The sequence below is a fragment of the Zootoca vivipara genome, chromosome 5, assembly GCF_965207765.1.
Source record: "Zootoca vivipara chromosome 5, rZooViv2.hap1.1, whole genome shotgun sequence".
NCBI classification, from domain to species: Eukaryota; Metazoa; Chordata; class Lepidosauria; order Squamata; family Lacertidae; genus Zootoca; species Zootoca vivipara.
In genome coordinates this window covers 84,912,529-84,931,921 of record NC_142588.1, presented here as the reverse complement: position 1 = coordinate 84,931,921, position 19,393 = coordinate 84,912,529, and the positions used below count along the sequence as shown (strand labels likewise).

The 19,393-nt window shown below is 44.4% G+C and overlaps 1 protein-coding gene across 4 annotated transcripts in view; it reads right to left on the bottom strand.

Annotated features, from left to right (window-relative positions):
* NAALADL2 (N-acetylated alpha-linked acidic dipeptidase like 2) overlaps positions 1–19,393 on the bottom strand; it is a 784,863-nt gene that overhangs the window by 285,237 nt on the left and 480,233 nt on the right. For all 4 annotated transcript variants that reach the window (XM_035134128.3, XM_035134127.3, XM_035134124.3 and 1 more), the window contains one exon: positions 17,653–17,772. In XM_035134128.3, the coding sequence (XP_034990019.3) occupies positions 17,653–17,772 (120 nt within the window). The remainder of the gene's footprint in view (positions 1–17,652; positions 17,773–19,393) is intronic.

The window sequence follows — 19,393 nt, the reverse complement described above, 5'->3', positions numbered from 1 at the left end:
TATATTTTTCATTAACAAAATGCAAAGCTGGAGTCAGCAGCGTAATGATATACACAAATTTCATGGGGGAAAGAAGGAGGAAACTGCCAAATAGGATAAGAACGCTATTAGTCTTCTCTTATGGTTAGTTCCCTGGTATTTAAATAAGGAGTTGGTAAAAGGTACTTCTTGACACTATGGGTATCTGAGCCTCTAGTGACAGAGCTGGACCCAAAAGCTGTAAATCTGCACCTTCAGCAGGAGAGCAACCCCACGCAGGCTAGGCAGCTGACCAATTTCTCAGACACAGGAGCTACCTTTGAAGGTGACCCAGAAACTATAATTAACCCAGAATGTGGCAGCTAGACTGGTGACTGGGAGCAGCCGCCGAGACCATATAACTCCGGTCCTTAAAGACCTACATTGGCTCCCAGTACGTTTCTGAGCACAATTCAAAGTGTTGGTGCTGACCTTTAAAGCCCTAAATGGCCTCGGCCCAGTATACCTGAAAGAGCGTCTCCACCTCCTTCGTTCTGCCTGGACACTGAGGTCCAGCTCTGAGGGCCTTCTGGTGGTTCCCTCACTGCAGAAGCCAAGTTACAGGGAACCAGGCAGAGGGCCTTCTTGGTAGTGGCGCCCACCCTGTGGAATGCCCTCCCACCAGATGTCAAGGAGATAAGCAACTATCTTACTTTAAGAAGACATCTGAAGGCAGCCCTGTTTAGGGAAGTTTTTAATGTTTGATGTTTATCATGTTTTCAATATTATGTTGGAAGCCGCCCAGAGTGGCTTTAGAAACCCAGCCAGATGTGCAGGTATAAATAATTTATTATTATTATTATTATTATTATTATTATTATTGAAGGGAGAGATTTGCCAATTGTGTTATTGAGCTAAATCTGCTCCTGTAGTTTGCATTGCCTGCATTGTATGAATTCATCCTTATTCCTGGGTGCTTTCATTGCCTCTGTGCATTTCAGTGCCACTGTGTCAAAGTGTAATGAAAACATTTGGCAGCTAGACAGGATGGCCTTGCCAGAGAGCACAAGGTCTGCAGTCTGCATCAGGAGATGCTCAAGGTCTACACCAGGAGATGACGCATATATCAGGCACAAGAGGCAAGATAGACGGGAACTCAAGCCCCCACACTCAAGGCTGCTTGAGGCTGGTACCGGGGTAGCATTGCTGAGTCAGCATGTGTTTATGATAAGAACAGGACACGGGTCTTCCTGGATGTGTATTTGTAACCTTTGACCCTCTTACAGAGTGGATTCCCGAGGAGGGGGAAGGAGACCCAGAAGTGTATAAGAATCTTTGCAAACTGTCTTTCTTTGCTCTTGTCGTGAAGGTGATCACCAAGAGTCTCTTAAATTTAAGAATTAAATTCTTTCTCTGAATTCAACCCTCGGTGTCGTTATTGACTGTCTTCGTCCCTGCCTGGGCGCAACTTAAGGACCCTTATTAGCAAATACGGCTACATTATTATTATTATTATTATTATTATTATTATTATTATTATTATTATTCCTACTACTCCATCTTGCTAGGATTCAAGCTCAGCTTGTTTCTCCTCATCCATCTCTCCACTGCATCCAGGCCATGCCCCAGCCACCGCATGGCCTCTCCTGATTCAAATGTTACAGAGCAGGGATGTCCAACAGGTCGATTGTGATTTACTGGTAGATCCCCGGGAGGTTTTGGTAGATCGCGGTCGATCACTGGCCCCCTTTTCTTAGCATTGGTAAAAGCATATCCAGCCCTGCCCCCTCGCCCCACCCTCCATTGTTGCACGACCTGCAGAACAGAAGGCGGAGTTTAGTCAGTTTGTTTCCCCAGCAATTTGTTGCTGAGTGGCTGTTCCTCCCCCCCCCCACAACCCTTAAAAACAGGGCTTTCCTCCTCCCTAAAAAAAACTCAACAACTTTGACCTGCCAGTTTTTTATTCTGTAAGTAGATCACAGTCTCTTGGGAGCTGGCCACCTCTGTTATCAGGCCCGGCCCTACGTGCAGGCTGGGTGGCGCAGGGCACCATGGCGCCGGCCCGCCGGGAGGGCGCCGCGAGCTGCGCCCACCCGCTGGCCGACCGGGCCACCGTGCAGCTGGGCCTGCCCGCCCGCCTGCCGCGCAGCAGCGCCTGTTGCACCCGCGCTGCGCGCGGCGCCCACCCGCCCACCGCGCTGGGAAATGGGGTGGGAGGGCGCCGGAACGGGGCGGGAGGGCGCTGAAGGGATCCGGTGGGCACCGGAGGATCCGGCACACCACGGCGCCGGGAGCACTTAAGACGGCGCTGCCTGTTACAGAGAAACAGAGCCAAGTGTCATCAGCATACTGATGGCCCCTCACCCCAAAACACCTAATGACCACTCCTAGTGGCTTTGTGTAGACCAGGCATCCCCAAACTGTGGCCCTCCAGATGTTTTGGCCTACAACTCCCATGATCCCTAGCTAACAGGACCAATGGTCGGGGAAGATGGGAATTGTAGTCCAAAACATCTAGAGGGCCAAAGTTTGGGGGTGCCTGGTGTAGACCATTAAACAGCACTGGAAATTAGGTGGCATAATTAGATGGCTGAAAGGCCATCTCCCAATGCTGCTCTCTGGACTCGGTCTTGAATGTTGGATTGATGTAGAAGCACACAACCTCTGGATATGGTAGTTCAGCTTAACTGTCCTGGATAACAGCTATGGAACATAGAATTTGTCTAATTCCCCTTTAAAGCAATCTAAGCTGCAGCCATAATCACATCTGTTGACAGCAAATTCCATACGATAATTACGCACTGTGTTAAAGAGTACTTTCTTTCGCTTGCATGCCCATGAATTTAATTAGGCGGTCATTTTTTCAGGGCTATCATTTTCCAGCATTGCCTATCCATTCCTTAAACAAGTTGTGCTCTTTTACTTTTCTATGGGAAACTTTGGGTTATATCCCAATTAGCTGAAGGTAAAGGGACTCCTGACCATTAGTTTCAGTTGCGGACTACTCTGGGGTTTCGGCGCTCATCTTGCTTTAATGGCAGAGGGAGCCGGCATACAGCTTCCGGGCCATGTGGCCAGCATGACTAAGCCACTTCTTAAAATATAAATCCAGGGACATTAAATGAAATCCAGGGACATTCCGTAGACGGATTTTGTCCGGGGAGAGATTTGTAAATCCAGGGACTTTCCCCAGGAAACAGCGACATCTGGTAACCATTATCTATCCTCAAAGATATCAGCGCCTGGACTTACAATGGTCAGGCTATCCCTGCCCAGGTGAAAATGGGTCACCTGGGATCAATGTGATATAGAATCATAGAATCATAGAGTTAGAAGAGACCACAAGGGCCATCCAGTCCAACCCACTGCCAAGCAGGAAAAACCATCAAAGCATTCTTGACATATGCCTGTCAAGCCTCTGCTTAAAGACCTCCAAAGAAGGAGACTCCAGCACACTTCTTGGCAGCAAATTCCACTGTCGAACAGCTCTTACTGTCAGGAAGTTCTTCCTAATGTTTAGGTGGAATCTTCTTTCTTGTAGTTTGAATCCATTGCTCCGTGTCCGCTTCTCTGGAGCAGCAGAAAACAATCTTTCACCCTCCTCTATATGACATCCTTTTATATATTTGAACATGGCTATCATATCACCCCTTAACCTAAACATACCCAGCTCCCTAAGCTGTTCCTCATAAGGCATCGTTTCCAGGCCTTTGACCACTTTGGTTGCCCAGCCCAGAATTGCATTGGCTTTTTTAGCTGCTGCATCACACTGTTGACTCATGTCAAGTTTGTGGTCTACCAGGACTCCTAGATCCTTTTCACATATAGATCCTTTTCACCTCAAGCCAGGTGTCTTACATCCTGTATTTGTGCCTTTCATTTTTTCTGCCCAAGTGTAGTACTTTACATTTCTCCTTGTTAAAATAAAAAAATTCCTTCAGTAGCACCTTAAAGACCAACTAAGTTTTTATTTTGGTATAAGCTTTCGTGTGCATGCACACTTCTTCAGATATTCATCTTGTTTGCTTTGGCCCAGTTGTCTAATCTGTTAAGGTCATTCTGAAGTGTGATTCTGTCCTCTGGGGTATTAGCCATCATTGTGGCTGTCAGGTGATTGACAGGTGGGAGGTGCTTCCCATGCGTCAAAGTTGGCCCATGATGTGTGTGTGCAGGAGATAGCGATGTGGCCTGCCAACAAGATCCACTTGTCTACCTGTGCCCTAATATATTCAGGTTTGGGTAAGTGCGCCACAAAATCTGGAGAAGTGTGAATTTCAAAAGACAGCTGCATTTTATTATATATAAAAATAGCCTGGTGGATATGACACTCTTAATCTCAGAGTCGTGGGCTCGAGCCCCATGTTAGGCAAAAGATTCCTGCATTGCAGGGGGTTGGACTAAATGACCCTCATGGTCTCTTCCAACTCTGCGATCCAATGATTCTATATAGTTGCAGGAAATGTAAATGTAGATCAATTAGGTTCACATAAAAATGCAAACCAAACCAAATTTCTCTCCAATCACTAGAACAGAATTAATGGCTCCTGCACAGAGTAAATGGCTGCAGTTACAATCTAGACTGGGGGGGGGGGGATATTGCAGCAGAATTTCAGGATGTTAAGAAAATCAGTAAGAAAAACCCACAGAAGCCAGAATATTTGTTTTATGTCTTTTGAAACATCTCTTCCCCTTCCTTATCCGAGCCTCACGTTTAGGGCTTATGAGGCCCGATGGAAGGAAAGGAGGAAATTTATGTCTAGAAAAGTCCCTTGGAAGAACTTCATCTTCAGAGAAAATAAAGCTTAGATCACTGAGCAAGTGGCACTAAATTTACTCACTGCAGCGTTCAATCAATCTGTCGCTCACATATGCACATAAACTGCCCTTCGTGTGGGCATCTGAGCCACAGCTATTTGCAAAGAAACAAAATCAATACATAATTTTCTTTAAGAGAGAGGCGGTGAAGCAATTACACAGGATAACATGAGAATATGTACATTTGGAAGCCTAATGAGAAAAATGTCAATCTTTCAGTCCCACAGAAAAAAAAAAAGCAAACCCAGCAATGCCACTTAACATGCAATTCAAAAGTATATATACTAGAACTGCAGCACTGAATTGATTAAATCAACAAGGCTGATTGATTAAAAATGATAAGACTAAAAATATGTCCTGAATTAATAAATTGGTGGATTCTTTAAAAAAAAAATTGTCATTTTCTTGTGTGTGCCACTTTCACTTCATAGAATAATAGAGTTGGAGGGGACCATGAGGATCATCTAGTCCAACCCCCTGCAATACAGGAATATGCAATTGTCCCATGCAGGGATCAAACCTGCAGCCTTGCCATTATCAGCACCATGCTCTAACCAACTGAGCTATCCAGGCTGTCTTTCATTCATTCATTCAAAATATTTTTAACCCTACCTCCATCAACGCTTGGTATCAGGGTGTGGCACAATAATAATTATTAAAAAAACAAAAACCAGAACATGTTGTCAAGACAAGCACAGATAACAGGAGCAGGTCTAAACAAAACTGAAAAAGCTAAACAACCAGCTATTGGCCAAAGTAATAGAGGCGGGAATCCAAATACCACCACTATTTTATGCTGGGCTTTTGAGAGTAGACACAGGATTGAGCAGGGACATCCCTCAACTTAACCAGCTCAGCCTCCTGATGCCAACACTGTCAGTGCAGAACTCCCCTACATATGTAAGGGGGCCTACACAGAAACTGAGGCATGCTTCTCCACCCACAGAGGCCCAGGACCCTCACATGGACTGTATTTTGGTATATATGGAAGGCCCCTTCCTCCCTCAATTATGCTAGACTCTCCAAGTATCCCCATTTCTCAGGGACAGTCCCAGATTTACAGAAGCTGTCCCGGTTTCTGATTTGATCCCAGAATGTCCCACTTTTCCTTAGGACACTCCTATTTTATCGGAGAAATGTGTGAGGGTATGCTAGGGCATCCCTATTTTCATCAGAGAAATGAGGGAGGGTATGAAGCAAGAGTGAAGAGGCAGGAAAACTATGCTGAAGGTGTGATTCTAAACTCCCTTACTAGTTAAAAGGGTAAAGGGACCCTGACCATCTTGCATTATTGGCCGAGGGAGCCGGCGTATAGCTTCCAGGTCATGTGGCCAGCATGACAAAGCCACTTCTGGCAAACCAGAGCAGCACATGGATACGCCGTTTACCTTCCCGCTGTAGCGGTTCCTATTTATCTACTTGCATTTTGCTGGGACCAAGCAATGGGAGCTCACTCCATCACAGGGATTTGAACCGCCGACCTTCTGATCAGCAAGCCCTAGGCTCAGTGGTTTCACCCACAGCACCACCTGGGTCCCTTACTAGTTAAGTCCTTTTAAACACAGTGGGAATTACTTCTGAGTAAGTAAGTATGTATGCAAACATGCCGTAGTCATGGTTTGCCTGGTACAGGTGTAATACATAGCTATGGTTTGATGAATCATGGTTGGTAACAATTTTTAAATTATCATGGTTTTGGTATTCTTCCGCAACACTTGCTTACGGTTAAGGAAACTAAACCATGAGCAGCAGCTTTATGATTTCTTCTCCTCCTCCAATACATCTTACTTGTAGTCTCTTCCTTTGAAGAACGGATCCTGACTGAAAGGAAGATCTCTACAAACCTCACAATTTATCTGATTTCAAAAGCGGCAGGTCCAGTTCATCACACATTTATGCAATCAACTAAATAGCTGGGAGTAAATTTGACATTAAGTTAATAAACATGGTTATTAGAGAAGAAGAGCAATTCCTTCAGCCGTCAGTTGCCCAGTGCTAATTAATCTCCAATTTGTCATAAAGACTCCTTTTAAAAAAAAAAAGGATCTGAGTATCTCATGAATCAGCACATTTTGAACTTGCTGAGCATTTCACAGCCAGTGCTATATGACAGAAGACAAGGTCAAGTAGTAAAGTGAATTAAATGTTATCTTTTCTCCTTGGAGACCATGATATAAACTATCTGGCAGAGAAATGACTCAACAAACTCCCAAGCAGTTTTTTTAATTCACTTCCCTTACAGATACTATATATTTTTTTTGGGGGGGGGACCAACCTATAACTGAACGCTGCCGAAAATAAGCAACACAAACAACATCCAAACAGAGAAAGCCTGACTGCCTTAGAAATAAAAGACATGCTTAGGAAATTAGGGGGGAGGGTGTATAGCAGTGCCTTTCTAGGACAAACGAAGGTTGCTAGCTTTATAGGGAAGGCTTCTCATAACACAAGCACAATAACCTGAGAAAGAGTGCCATAAGCAACGTATTACTAGTGAAGATGTTATTCTAACCTAATCTAAAAGATTACGTGAAGCTATACTTGGAAGTTATGCTAGTACTTTACATGCCCCCAACGAAGCTCAGTTGGTTAGAGCATGGTTCTGATAATGCCAAGGTTGCAGGTTCAATCCCTGTAAGGGACAACTGCATATTTGGGTTGAACTAAATGATCCTCAGTTCCCCTTCCTGAATCTATGGACTGTTTTTTTGAATCCCACACCAACCTATAAGATGGCCTGGACTGCAATGATTAACTTGGACACAGGAATTTAAAATGTCGAAATTTGTAGGTACTTTTCCATCTTTGTTTTCCGGAACAGAAGCAGAACAGCAGATATTCTCATAAGGAAACTGTTAGAAATCGTCATAGTGACATTTATGATTTATCAATGCTGCAGTCCTATGACTTTTTGGATTGCTGTGTCTGAAGGCGCTGGAAGAGGTTCACACCCTCAGAGATGGAGGCCATACCTGCCTCAACATGGCTCTCTACTTAATGATGATTGAACTCTGATATTGACAGAAGCAAAAAAAAAAAGGGGAGTCTGCCAGTAAGGCATGGTTCTGAAGCATCCCTAGATTGCCTTCTTCTGTGACCCCATCCCAATGGTGCCAGATATGCCACCCGCACAGGAGAGCTGGTTCAAGGAGCACCCCCAATAGGATGGAATCTCAGTAAACCCCCCCCCCAAAAAGAACTTGGTTTAGAAAAGAAAACAATGGTACTTGGTGTCAGGGGGTTATTGCGGCTACTCTCGGGTAACGACGGTCCAGTCCGCACTGTCTTTAAGAGTTTTATTGTGCATACTATTTACAGTGCAGAGATATCAGAAAACATGATTGCCTAGTCACTTTCAGAACCCGGCAATGGCTTCCGTCTGCTTTTCGGCCAGCATAAAAGCCTGGGCACCCCAAAACGCCGCCCCTTCGCCCTACGTGTGGGCGTGCGCCTCTATTCGGGCGCTGGAAGGAAAGGTCTCCCCTCTTGCTGGTTGGGGCGGCACCTGGGCTCTGATGTCTCGCTGAGCACCTCATCTGCATAGCTGCCAAGTTTTCCCTTTTCTCACGAGGAAGTCTATTCAGCATAAGGGAATTTCCCTTAAAAAAAGGGATAACTTGGCAGCTATGCTCATCTGCTGACCCTCGACCAGAGCAGTGCCAAGGCTCTGACGCGTCTCTGAGCCCCTCCTGCATGCTCTGTTCCCCATAGCGTTGCCAGGGCTCAGACGCTTCACTGAGCCCTCTCTCCATTCCTCTCCTTTCCTCATTCCCTCCTCCTGGCTCGCTGCTCATGCTGTCGCTGGGTGAAGTGCTGGTCAGGATGACAGGGGGGCGGGGAGGCTCTCTGTAGGGAGTCCCCCTGACACTTGGCAAAAAGGATTTATCAACTTTACTTCAGTTCAGATACCGCTCATCGCTGAAACTGAAGATATCATAGAAGTTGCAAATGCTATCAGCCTACTGAATCAATAGATCACATCGTAGCCCAACACTGTAAAATATCCATAATTAGAGAAGCACAACCATATGACAACTTATGTTTTATAGCAAGTTGACCAGACAACGGGCAGATCTACACTCGTGTTTTATAACGTTAATAATCCATTATTAAAATTGTGGCGCCAGAAGGTGCTGCAGAGCAAAGGGAAACTGCATTAAATGTTATAGAACGTTATATCTCGTATCATTCTAATAACGTTTAAAAGATCAATGTAGGTCCAGCCAATGTAATTTGGAAACTGCATGCCCTCACTGTAAATATACAGCAGATTTCTAAGCAACTGATTTGAGTTGGCAAACCAATGAAAACTGCTAAGAGAAAAGACTGGAATATGCTTGTACTTCTCTCTAAATATTCACAGTTCTGTATCCCAAGCATGAGTTAGGCTGCAGGAGAGGTTGTCTCTATAGGCTGAAGCCACAGCCACCATCTTTATTGTGGAAGTTTGTGTGCCTGACTGGCATATCTCCCATAGCTGCCAAGTTATCCCTTTTTTTAAGGAATTTTCCCTTATGCTGAAAAGGCTTCCTCGCGAGAAAAGGGAAAACTTGGCAGCTATGATATCTCCATGATGCAGGGGGTGGGGCTGAGCAGTTTATTTAAGCCCATATTTCTCCTTCTGCCTTATCTGACTCCCTCCTTTTTTCATAGTGTGATTGATGTGGTTACTCTGAGGTTGAGCTTGTGGCTGTTTTGCTGATTTTTTTCCTTCACCTGCTCCATTTCTGTGTCTTATTTCAGATCTTGGCTGGGGGGGAAACCCGACACCCTAACTCAGTGCCCCTTTGGAACACAAATCTGATGTGTGCATGCCCCCCCCCGCGCCCCCAGTCATTCCAAATGATACATACATTTGTATGCATATTCCTGCTTTGAAGAGCTACCCATTTTCAATGCAAGTCCCCAGTAAATGAGTGAATTCCGTACCTGAATGCTAGCACACAAGGACCACTGCTGTAATGAACCGCTAAGGGAGTCTGTCTGGCGTAGACCTCAGCCATGCTTCTTACTGCCTAACCCTGCCTCAGTCCCAATCACCACCTCTCAGGGATTTTTGTTAGAATATAATGTGAGGTTCCTGGGAATCAGCCGCTGGATGCAAATGTAGATCATTCCTAGTCTAGTCCAAGCTCCTCTCTTCTTATTGATGAAACACTTTGAAAACCAAGCATTCATATGAAATGTCTGGAGGGCTTAATCTTTGTAACTTTCTCCTTGAACAGCGCATTGCACGCTGCAGTAATCAGTGCATTGTTACCTTTGCATCCTATTCAGGACCTAGATAATACACACCAATACACACTGATTGCTATTTCATTATGTCTGGCATTTAACGGAGAACTGCAGCGCAAGAGGAACACAACAGGCTGCTGAAGACGCATCAAATCCTAGCAATGATTACTGACCTTTCATGTACATAATGAGTTTGGATCCAAATCATTTAGATACACAGCACAGTTTTCAGAGCCGAAAACAATATTTGAGACCTAGATGGTTTCTATTCAAAACAAAGTCTTTCTCTCACCCACCACCTTTGAACTTTAAAACGAGAGGACTTTCTTTGGCTAGTAGAGCAACTCAGAGTAAATTTAACTGCAAAATCCAAAGTTTCTTCTATTTTATAATTGCTTCTGTGGACTGAAGACAACGGGCACAATCCAGCCATACTGTTTAGGCAGTGACCATTTTAGGAGTGTCCAAATGATTCTCAGTCACCAACACGCGGGTCCTTTTGGACCTGGAAGAGCGCAGAACGGGAGTGGAAAAGGGGGCAGAATGGGGTGGGTCAGGGCAAAATGGGGCAGGGTGCACTTATGGGTGCTCCACCAACATGTGTGGGGGCTGGGAATGGAAACACACACACCCATGTTGGTCACTGCCTGTTCTTTCAAGTCCTGCTGATGTTGGGGGGAGGGTTCAGCACTTGTTTAAGGTTGCAACCCTATATCTGCTTACCTGAGAGTAAGATCCATAGAAATAAATGAGCATACATGTCTTGCCCTGTAAATTTCTCCCACTGAAATCAACATGACTTCAAGGTGCTGAAACATAGACGAACCAGACAGGGGGCCTTCTTGGTAGTGGTGCCTGCCCTATGGAATGCCCTCCCATCACATGCCAAAGAAACAAGCAAGTATATGACTTTCCATAGACAACTGAAGGCAGCCCTGTATTGGAAAGTTTTTAATGTGTGATGTTTCTATTGTGTTTTTATATTCTGTTGGAAGCTGCCCAGAGTGGCTGGGTCAACAAGTAATAAATAAAACAAGCTAACAGCAGCACCAGCGGCACAATCTATCCAGTTCCCAAACAGTACTTGCATATAAGTTGATCACAATGGAAAATTGTCTACAAGAATTCAAGCATTTTTGAAAAATCACTGGGAATATAACAATGCAATCTATCCTAATAAGAAGTTCATGCATATTTATCAGCATTTGCTAAAGTTAGTTGGATAATGCATTCTGGAGGCCTAATCTACTTGACTCACATTGCAATGGTGACTAACACTTAATCGCTTTATATCAATTCATATTTCCCCCCCTTCAGGACTAAGGCCTATATATATATTTAAACGCACACACAGTTGCTATCTACTGCTCTCCTGTATAAGAAAAGTTCCCAACTCCCATTTTCATTTCCAGGTCAATTCAAATGATTGCTCTTACCTTCAAAGCTCTAAATATTTTGGGACCCTATATCTAATGTAGGGATACAAGACCTGAATATTGCTGCATTCCAGTTCCCATCAGCCCGAGATGGCATAGCCTATGTTCAGGCATGATGGGAGTTATAGTCCAACAACATCTGAAAGACCACAGGTTCATCTTCCCTTATCTAAATGAATGTCTTGGTCTACGCCAAGTCTCCAGTAGAAGCTCTGCATTGGATTGGGTTACATGTGAGTATAGGGCAGGCATCCCCAAACTTCGGCCCTCCAGATGTTTCGGACTACAATTCCCATCATCCCTGGCCACTGGTCTTGTTAGCTAGGGATCATGGCAGTTGTAGGCCAAAACATCTGGAGGGCCGAAGTTTGGGGGTGCCTGGTATAGGGCCTACTTGGTGGTGATGCCAAGTTTGGGAATTCATTTTCTAAGATTACTCTGCGATGCCTGGTTAATTTTCTCACTGTCTGGCATTTCATCTGAGAGCTCTGGGGATTTGGATTGATGTACCGGCTGCTAACATTGAAATGTTACTAACGCCTTGGTTACTTTTTTAAGTACTGCATTTCGAAATATGGTTTTACACAACTATCAGGGTCCCTTTCAGGAATGGAAAGTCCATTTCCCTCTCAAATGCACGTGTTCATCTATGATAAATCAGCTCTGAAACTTAACTACCAAAGTGAGTGTTTTGAGCAGCAAGTCATAGTTATGACTGCTTCGCACTTAAACAAAAGTAATGATAGTTGTTGTTTTTGAGACTGGTGAAGTATGCCTTGTTTATTCCAGCTTTGATTGTTAGAGATATAATTTTCCAGTACTAGTTATTCTTCTATGTCTGCTTTTCCTGGCCGAATTTGTTCTGCTCTGCTGCTTAAATGGTTTTGGTTGGCTCTCCTGGACAACAGTACTTTTGTTTTAAATTGTTTTTTTTCCCTCTCCTGTTCACTGTATTGCTCAGTTCAATTCAAGTTTATTAACAGTCCACAGACAGCAAATACGTGATTCCATACGATGAAGGGAAAACTCTAAAATACTATCTGTCAGTTTTGGCTCCAGTTTCTCATACTCCTAGTCTACAGTTTGCTACATATCCACTTGAAGTTGCAATATGTTTGTGTGTGTTGTTTGTTTGTTTTAAGTGTCCACTAATATTCATTAGGATTTTTGTGTGTGATTTTACCTAATAAACACATATGTGCATTTAATTCAGCCAAATTTGCAGTGAAGGCTATTCAACTTAGACAAAGTCATGTGACCTCCATTGAGACCTTCAGACTCTGGTTTTTTAATGTATATTTATTGTACAGGTCAAATTTTTACCTTTACGTATGATTTTTATGTATTATTTATGTCTATATGTTTCTATTTGGCATTATGTTGCCTTAATAACAAATCCAAATTTGAGATATACAAAATTTGGCAAGCATTTCCCCAATATAATATTTTTTTGTATGCTATATTTTGCTAATAGACACATTGTTAGGTACAATTTCCCTGATATATGCATTTGGGAGGAGGAGGAGGAGGGAATTGGAGAACTATATCACAAAATTCAGAGAAGTTTGAATTTTGAAGGATAGCTACATTTCAGCTTGGCTGTTGTTTTGGGAAATGCAAGTTAGGGAGGTTTGTATGGAAATGGAAAACAAACCCAATTCCTCCCCATCTCTACAAAATACAATTAAGTCCACTGACAGTGCACATTTCACATTTCATTGCTAGAGATTTAAACAAGAGCAGGAAAACATTAAAACCAGTACCACTCAACAATTCCGAAGAACATAGTTGAATACCACCCAGTGTCAGATTACCAAGTAGGCAGAGTAGGTATTGGCCTATGGGCTCCATGCCTTTTAGGGACCCTGTGACAACAGATCAAAATAATATTGATTTGATCTTGAAAGAAAATTGCAATCAAGCTTTCTTAGTTCAGTGTGAGGGGGCCCTGAGGTTTTGACTGCCTGGGAGCCTCCACAGGGCTTAATCTGGCACTGATACTACCCAAACTATCCAAGGCCCTTGGTTATCATGTTACTCATTGTCTGCAATGACGTTTTAGATATATTGGGTAGTATCCAACTAGCTCATTTACATACCTGCCAAGTTGCTGTCAGAGAAATAAGGGACCGGGCTGAAAATAGCAGACCGGAAGTAGCGCTGCCGCCATTTTGGAACTGGGCGGAGCATGCTCAGAAGTGACTTGATGCTGCTTTGCCCAGTTCCAAAATGGACGCCGCGCCAGACGTCGCACTGCAGCCATTTTGGAACTGGGCAGAGCAGCACCAAAAGTCGCTTCTGAGCATGCTCCGCCCAGTTCCAAAATGGCCACCGCGCCAGAATAAACTGGGGAAAAACAAAGAAATCTGTTTTTTCAGCTAGGAACGGCTGGAAAAACGGGGGTTTCCCGGGGAAAACGGGAGACTTGGCAGCTATGCATTTAGTCAGCACAAGGATTTCCATTTGTGCAACAGAACTTCCTCCTCTCCTTTCCCTGTGTGCCCCCCCCCCCGAGCCCTCACCAAATCTGCTCTGGAGTGTTGCTGGGGGGGCGGGACCAGAAAGGATTTAATAATAAATAATAATAATAATAATAATAATAAATTTTTATTTATACCCCACCCTTCCCGGGTTAAAAACTGGACTCAGGGCAGCTAACAGCAAATATAAAACACTGATTAAAATGTGACTTAAGAACAGCATAAAAACAGCATAAAATACAACATAAATGCAGCATCAATGTCAATACAATTCAAAAATTCAGGGGTCGTTTTTTGGGGGGTGGGGTGGGGAAACCTTCAGTCAGTAATCATCAAATGATCACCAGGGCTAACTGGCCAAGTTGGTCCTACTAGGGCCAGCAAGGAGACCAGGGAAGAGTTTAAATGTAGGGTCCCAGAAGGATTTCTTCATAGAAAAGGAAAGGGAATAGAGGGTCAGGCTAATTCAAATTGAAGGCCAGGCAGAATAGCTCTGTCTTACAGGCCTTGCGGAAGGAGATCAAGTCCTGCAGGGCCGTAGTGTCGTGGAACAGAGCATTCCACCAGGTCGGAGCCATCACTGAAAGAGTGCTGGCTCTGATAGAGGATAGTCTAGTTTCTTTAGGGCCTGGGACCTTTAAACTATTATTACTCATGGACCTTAGGGTCCTCTGCGGGACATACCAGGAGAAGTGGACCCATACGTATGAGGGTCCTAAGCCACATAGGTCTTTAAAGGTCAAAACCAGAACCTTAAACCTGACCCGATACTCCACCGGGAGCCAGTGCAGCTGGTACAGCACTGGGTGAATATGCTCCCATGGCCAGGACCCCGTGAGGAGCCTCGTTGCAGCATTCTGCACCCGCTGGAGTTTCTGGGACAGTTTTAGAAAGAAAGGGCCAATGACACCATGTTATGATGCTGTCGTTTTCCCAGGAGCACCTTTGCTTTTCGTTCCAAAGCTGACAGACTAAGAAGGATTGCAAAAATCTCCCCCTTGCCCCCACCTCCTGGAATCAATGGAAATTGTCAGCCTGAATGCCAGCGCTGGTTATGCTTTCTGGATCCCCCCAGAGTTCTCAAGTGGCTATTCCTTTTTGTGCTATATTCCATTCCATTGCAGTACTGAGTTTCCGTGCCTGAGACACCCACAGTGTATCAATGCAGCTGGAAGCCTCAGATTTTGGAGAGAGTCCAACAGAGCTGGTAAGATCCCAAAAGCTCGAGGTTAGACAGGCAATGTGTTATGCTGAGCTTCACCTCAGGGCATGTCTGAATCTCCAACAGGACAAGTAATGATGTCTGAGATTGAGATTTCTGATGTCAGAACACATGACAATAGGAGACAGCCATCTCCAGCTACTACTGCTCTCAGTTCATTTCCCTGGCTCTGGCTCTTTGCCCTTTCCCTCCTTGTAATATCTGCTGCTGCTGCAAACTTTGTAAAAATGATGCCACAGGAGACTGAAGTGTGGAACACACAGATTTTGCTTAACACCATGCAATTCTTAGTACGGCTGCTGTAAAGCAGCATCTGTCAGAGGGTGCAGTTCTCTGCAAAGCCCTCTTCAGGAAAATCGGGGTTCTAAAGGACACAGCTAACTGCCTAAGTGTCTAGAAAAGCACCCCGTTGCTTAGATTTCCCCAGCCTGGAGTGAACCAGGAATGATGCCAGAGGCACTAACAATCAGATGATTGTCCGGGCTTGTAAACTGGACGGGCTGGTCTGTTTCAATATGAAGTAGCTCCAGTTATCTGATTCTCAGGCTAACTGGACCTAACGCCACAATATAGACAGGTTCAAGCATTCAACTGAAAGCACCCCACAGCAGGGGTGGGCAGGGGTGCTCAAACAAGGCCCGCCTCCAACATCCCTGTGCGCACTGGAGCCAGCTTTCCTATAACAAGCAGGAAAAGTTATGGAGGGAGACTTTTGTTCATATTTGCTTGAACATGTGTACAGCCCTCTATGCAATCAGGGTCTTAATTTTATCACATTTCCCAGGCAGTTCTAGGTGTGTTCGAGCAAACCTGAGTAAAATCTCCATGCAGACCTTCCCTGTTCAATGCAGGGATGTCAGGGACCGAGAACAGCTGAAGGTGAGATGAACAGGTGAGGCCAACATTTGTCAAAGGGCTTCCATTGGGACAGAGCTTGGTTGCCCCCACACTTGCTTTTAAACATTGCATGTTCAGGACAATGTCTGAACAGAGTTCAGATGATATCTAATATAAGTGATCCTGTACATGTATGCAGCGGAGCCTCGGGTAACGTTGACTCCGGCTTACGTCACCCTCGGCTTATGACCGGCGCAAACCCGGAAGTACCGGAATGGGTTACTTCCGGGTTCACACCATTTGCACACATGCAGAAGTGCCAAATCGTGTCTGTGCATGCCCAGAAGCACTACATGTGCCGCGCGTGTGCACAGACGCAACACTTTGGGTTGCATCGTTTTCGGGGTGCAGTGGGGCCTCTGGAACAGATCCCCGCTGTAACCCGAGGTTCCACTGTACTCAGAAGCAAGTCACATTGTGTTCAAATGGATTAAAAGGTGAAAAGGTAAAAGATCTCTGGATGGTTAAGTCCAGTCGAAGGCAATTATGGGGTTGCGGCGTTCATCTCACTTTCAGGCCAAGGGAGCTGGCGTTTGTCCGCAGACAGCTTTCCAGGTCATGTGCCCAACAGGACTAAACCGCTTCTGACGCAATGGAACACTGTGATGGAAACCAGAGTGCACAGAAACACTGTTTACCTAATTGCACTGGGGTGCTTTCGAACTGCTAGTTTGGCAGGAGCTGGGACTGAGCAACGGGAGCTCACCGCATCATGGGGATTCAAACTGCTAACCTTTGGATCGGCAAGCCCAAGTGGCTAAGTGGTTTAGACCACAGTACCACCTGTTTGGGACCCAGGTGGCGCTGTGGTTAAACCACTGAGCCTAGGGCTTGCTGATCAGAAGGTTGGCGGTTCGAATCCCTGTGACGGGGTGAGCTCCCGTTGCTTGGTTCCAGCTCCTGCCAACCTAGCAGTTCGAAAGCATGTCAAAATGAAAGTAGATAAATAGGAACTGCTACAGCAGGAAGGTAATTGGTGTTTCCATGTGCTGCTCTGGTTTGCCAGAAGCGGCTTTGTCATGCTGGCCACATGACCTGGAAGCTATACGCTGGCTCCCTTGGCCAATAATGCAAGATGAGCGCGCAACCCCAGAGTTGGTCACGACTGGACCTAATGGTCAGGGGTCCCTTTACCTTTACCTTACCACCTGATTACACCCAGATCAGTGTGCACAAATATTATAAACCATCCCCACAAGCTTGTCTTTTAAACCAGCCATAAATGGGTTTATCTTATCTTCTTCACTCTTAGTGTTGTTTTCTTAAAACAATTTTCTCCCAGAAGCACAGTATGCATCAAACTTTTTTCAGCATCCACCTTGTCATCAAACTGAAATGTGTTAAACATTTATTTTGCCTTTGCAAAAAGAGAAAGAGAAAGGGAGCTAGCCAGTCACACTGCATCATAATCATGTGAGAAAAACTGGGAATGGAACACAGGTAACAAAAATAAAGCCAAAAACCGCAGGAGGTGATTGCTGCAAAGAACCAATTAAATACAACTTTAGGTGAGCAAGTCACAACAAGGTGTCATCATAATGGTTGCAATTTGAAAACCAGAAAAAGGAACAATTAATTAGGGCAAAATTGCATTCACCCCACAGCTTACCTTATACAGCAAAGGCAAACGTCCTAGCTTCAGAAGCGCAATTTTCCTGGAGACATTTGCAGTCTTTTGGATCCTGAGCAAATCTTCTGCAGTCCCGTACTGCACATCAAAGACTTCAGCCTGTATAAACAGAAATAGATGCTATTTATTAGTGTACTCTTTCCCAACACGTTGAGGATCAGACAGATGGTAGCTACCAAGAGGCAATTCACAAGCAGTATAGGGTGGCAATCATGTTATTACACAGTGACAATCATATTTGCTGTTTGATTTACATGTGGCTAAACACGCCTACAGGGTATCTGCACCAGTCCGTAGGTGTTTGCAAACACAAATATTTCATTTGTATGTGCAACATTTATATAAATATAGACAAAGAGCCTAAATATAGACAGAGAGCCAAAAAGCAATGCGTGTAGCAGCATTCAGTGAGAAGCAGTGGTGTAATTAGCCACAGACTTAGGGGGAGCAAAATCTTGGGTGCCACCCTGCCGTTAGTAGTGCAGACACTTTTGCTCACTAGTGCTGTCTGCTGCCTTGGATTACAGTCCCGTACTCATCTGATTTCAGTATTTGTCTCCACGATAGTCTAAAGAAGTCTAAAGCCAGCAATAGTTCTTTACCTAGCCTGCCAGCTGTGTTTTGTCATAGCAACTTAACAACTTGGGACCAGTTTACCTATGAGATCACCTTGCACCCTTGCACCACATGTGCCCACTCGACCACTTCGATTGGGGAAATTGGCACAACTGCAAGTGCCACATAATACCTGTTCCACATATATAAGACCACAATCATTTAATGTGGCAGCACATACACTTTGGAACTCCCAGCCGATTGAGATCAAGTCGGCTCCTTCACTGTACTATTTTCGGTGCCTGCTAAAAACATTCCTACTTGGCCTATTGAGATGCTGAGAAATGCTGATGTGGAAAACTGATTTCAAGGAGGTGTAGGATATTGTTAGAACGCGAAACCAAAGATGAAAAGGTTAAATCTGCTGTGATCCATTGGGTTAGGGATGTGGAGCGTAACATAGAATTAGAATCATGGGGAAAGTTATGGAAATTTGGGTTGAAATTCACAGCATGTTATACCCCGAGAGAGAATTTTATGAAAATGATGTGTAGATGGGACCTAAGACAAAGTAAATTAGCAAAAATGTATAAATCAACGTCAAATCTTTGCTGGAAATGTAACGAAGCAGAAGGCTCATTTTATCACATGTCATGGACATGCAAAGTAGCTAAGGACTTTGGGGAGATGATTTATAATGAGTTGAAATAGATATTTAAGGCAACTATCCCAAAAGATTGGTTTTTTTTTTTTACTAGGGATAACTAGAGCAGAAAAACAGATAAATCTATTTCTTTACGCAACCACGGCAGCATGAATGGCAGATGAGTTTACAAATTATGGTAAAAATTTCTGAACACACAGTGTGAGCTTGGAGCAGTCAAACTCAGACATCCTCTCTGATCAAGTTCATGTAGTGGAAGAGAGCAAACAGCGGAATGAAGGCGAACAAAAGAACTTTCTCAACTGTCCGTCACCAGACATGAGGGGGTGTGACCTGATCCAGTCTAGAAAAACACCATACTCTATGGTCTTAACCCCTTTATGCATTTAACTAGAGCTAAACATGCTAGTTATATGAAGCTGGATTTCCTTCAAAAAGGGCTGCTGCCAAGATTTCCAAAGAAGCAGACTCTAGTAATCGAATGCTTATGCTGCAGCAAAT